We start from the raw sequence: 2,903 nt of genomic DNA on the forward strand, positions 1-2,903 counted from the left end.
GGTTCGAATATGAGATATCCGTTGGAGCCCCTATCTTATTGGACATCCAATAAGCCCATGAATTGTTGGATCCTATGGATGAGATCCAATAAGAGCTCATAAGAGATTATTGGATAGAGATCCACTAATCTAAGATGCTTGGGTAATTGGATGCAGATCCAATACCCAATAGGGGAGGCTCAATTAGGGTTTGACAGGGGACCTCTATAAATAGGAGGGATTCGGTGGTTCATAGGCTAAAGCCTTTGCTTGCCTCTCCTATTCTCCTCCCCCTCTCCACCTCAGAGCAGGCCTAGAGTTTTGAGAAGCGTCCTCGTAGCCCTGCTGTGTGGATCACTGCTGATATGGTATATTTTGGTGACTTGGACACATCACCGCTGACACCGCACACCAAATCGGAGCCCTACGCCGCTTGTCCCATCTCGGGAGCTCGTACCAAGAAGATATGCCACACGTCCCGTCTCGGGAGCTCGGGGCGGTGCTGTCTGACGCTACTCTGCACGTCCCGGAACGACGGCTGGTCAGAAGGACCATCCCATCTCTCGGGGGTCAGTAGCGGTGACGCCGAATCGATGTACCATCAGCCCTCGTGCCATAGTATAAAACCCCTGGTTGGCCTCCGGCCAGGGGGAGAAAAGAAAAAAGAAGGAAAAAAGCAATCCCTCTCATTACTAACTTGCTCGTCAGAGGGGCCACGGCCGGGTACCACCCGGTAGAGGCCATTTTTGTAGGAGGGCGACCACTCATCAACGGTGAGGGACTCGGCATGAAAGGGCGATCCGCTCGGCACCAAGGAGTCGCCAATCAGCCCTGATCCCGACCAATGCCAACCAGCACTCCTCAAGTGCTCGGGTATCTCATCATTTGAATCACCTTGCAGAAAGCTCCCGACATTGGCCCATGGACCTAGCCGTGCTGACTCACCAGCCACGACATATCTGTTGTCTAATATTTTCGCGCTAAAAGGAGGGCCATATCGTAGGAGCATCTGGCTGGAGCTCTCCTCGAGGGAGAACCACCTACCAACCTCCCTTCCGTCGAACCCGAAAGTCAGGTCCTTCCTGCTCCCAGAGATGGCGGGATTCTAACCTCAACGCCAGATCGCTACTAGCGCCTATTCAATGACCCGAGATTGTCGCCCCCTGGATTTGCCACAGGACCCTTGGCCATGACACCTGAGGCATTCCTCGACCTCTCCAAGCAAGTGCAAGCCATGGCAGGCATGATGCAGATGCTCCCCCGACTGATCCGACCTAGCAAAGGCCGAGCGGGGAGCAGGTTGAGACGGTAGAAGCTCGAGAGCAAGCGACAGACCCGAGAGGTCGGCCCGGACAGAGCGTACCCACAACCTGCCGAGCCACCCTACCCGACCTCGAGCCTGACACCGTATCATCCGACTCGGCGGTGACTCACTTAGGGCCCAACTGTCCCGGGTCAATCAACGCCTGGACGACTTCCAGTGCGAGTTCCAAAAATCACGGAGCAAGTCCAGCGAAGACGGCTCAGGCGGGTCCCCTTTCACTCAGGAAGTATAAGACAAGCCAGTACCCCTCAACTTCAGGCTACCAACATTAGAGACATATGATGGCGGCTCCGATCCCACGGAGCACGTCTTTACATTCCGAGCTCAGATGGCCCTCTATGGCACCTCTGATGCATTAATGTGCCGGGCATTCCCGACCACCCTGAGGGGACCGGCGCGAGCATGGTTCAACCGGCTATGTCAATCCTCGGTCTCATCCTTTGACCAGCTCGCCAAGGAGTTCGAGCAAAACTTCCTTGCCAGTATGCAACCTAGGACTTCCATGGCCACCCTGCTCACATTATCTCAGCGCGAAGACAAGCTGCTTTCTCAGTTCGTGGCACGTTTTGCCACTAAGATCCAGGGGTTCTCGGACGCTCACCTCTCTCTAATCATGTAGGCATTTTTGATGGGTTTGAAGCCTTCGAGGTTCTTCTGGTCGCTGATCAAGAAGCCGCTAGTGATCGTCTCCGAAATGCTCCAACACGCCAACCAATACGTCCCCGTCGAAGCGTTGGTGGCGGGAAAGCGTATGGAAGGCAAGAGGCCAAGGGTGGAACAATCCCAGGGAACAACCTCAGCAACCCTAGTGCCACCCCATCGGGGGCCTGATCGACAAGAGCTACTCCCGAGGCCCCCGCCTCTTCCCCTGAAGACCTCTTGCATTGAGATCTTTCTCCAAATTAGGGAAAAAGGTCTCTTGCGACATCCTCATCCTATGAGGACCACTCACAAGGATCGGTCTAAATATTGCAGGTTCCACCGAGACTACGACTATGACACGGAGGACTGCCACGACTTCCAGAATCAAATAGAGGGGCTGATCCGCAGAGGCCACCTTGGACGCTATCTCAGGGAACCCGAGGAAGCCACTCTATGCCACAAGGAACTCGTTGAAAGACAAATCGACGTTATCTCTGGGGGGCCTGCAGCCGGCGGCAACAGCTCTACGGCAAGAAAAGCCTATGCCCGCAGCATGGTCAAGAGACGTCCCCGGCCCGAAATCGAGCCTGAAATCACCTTTGGGGCCAGAGAAGTCGAGCGCTCCCACCATGATGACACCATGGTAATCTCCATCCAGGTCACCAACGCTCGAGTAAAAAGGGTGATAGTCGACACCGGGAGCTCCATCGACATTCTTTACTTCGATGCCTTCTAAAGGCTTGGCTTGACCGAGGGAGACCTCACCCCTGTGGCGTCCGCACTCATAGGATTCACGGGGGATTCTATATCCCTGCTCAGGACTATGACCCTCCCTATCACCATCGGGGAGGAACCAAGAGTGAAGACAATGATAACCACCTTTATGGTGGTAAACCTCCCCTTGACTTACTACTAGTCATAGGTGCCCAGTAAGCGAATCACGTGAGTGATGGCACGT

General features: G+C 54.7%; 1 protein-coding gene across 1 annotated transcript; it reads left to right on the forward strand.

The window, feature by feature from the left end:
• Window positions 1–1,931: 1,931 nt before the first annotated feature.
• On the forward strand, window positions 1,932–2,681 carry LOC135679581 (uncharacterized). Its single transcript, XM_065193487.1, has one exon. The coding sequence runs from the start codon at window positions 1,932–1,934 to the stop codon at window positions 2,679–2,681; it is 750 nt and encodes a 249-aa protein (XP_065049559.1).
• The last annotated feature ends 222 nt before the right edge of the window (window positions 2,682–2,903 follow it).

The sequence above is a fragment of the Musa acuminata genome, chromosome BXJ1-1 (assembly GCF_036884655.1).
Source record: "Musa acuminata AAA Group cultivar baxijiao chromosome BXJ1-1, Cavendish_Baxijiao_AAA, whole genome shotgun sequence".
Taxonomy (NCBI): domain Eukaryota; kingdom Viridiplantae; phylum Streptophyta; class Magnoliopsida; order Zingiberales; family Musaceae; genus Musa; species Musa acuminata.

What these genes read in the sequence shown, in the direction of transcription:
- LOC135679581 (XM_065193487.1), top strand. Translation starts at nt 1,932, where the DNA reads ATGGGTTTGAAGCCTTCGAGGTTCTTCTGGTCGCTGATCAAGAAGCCG.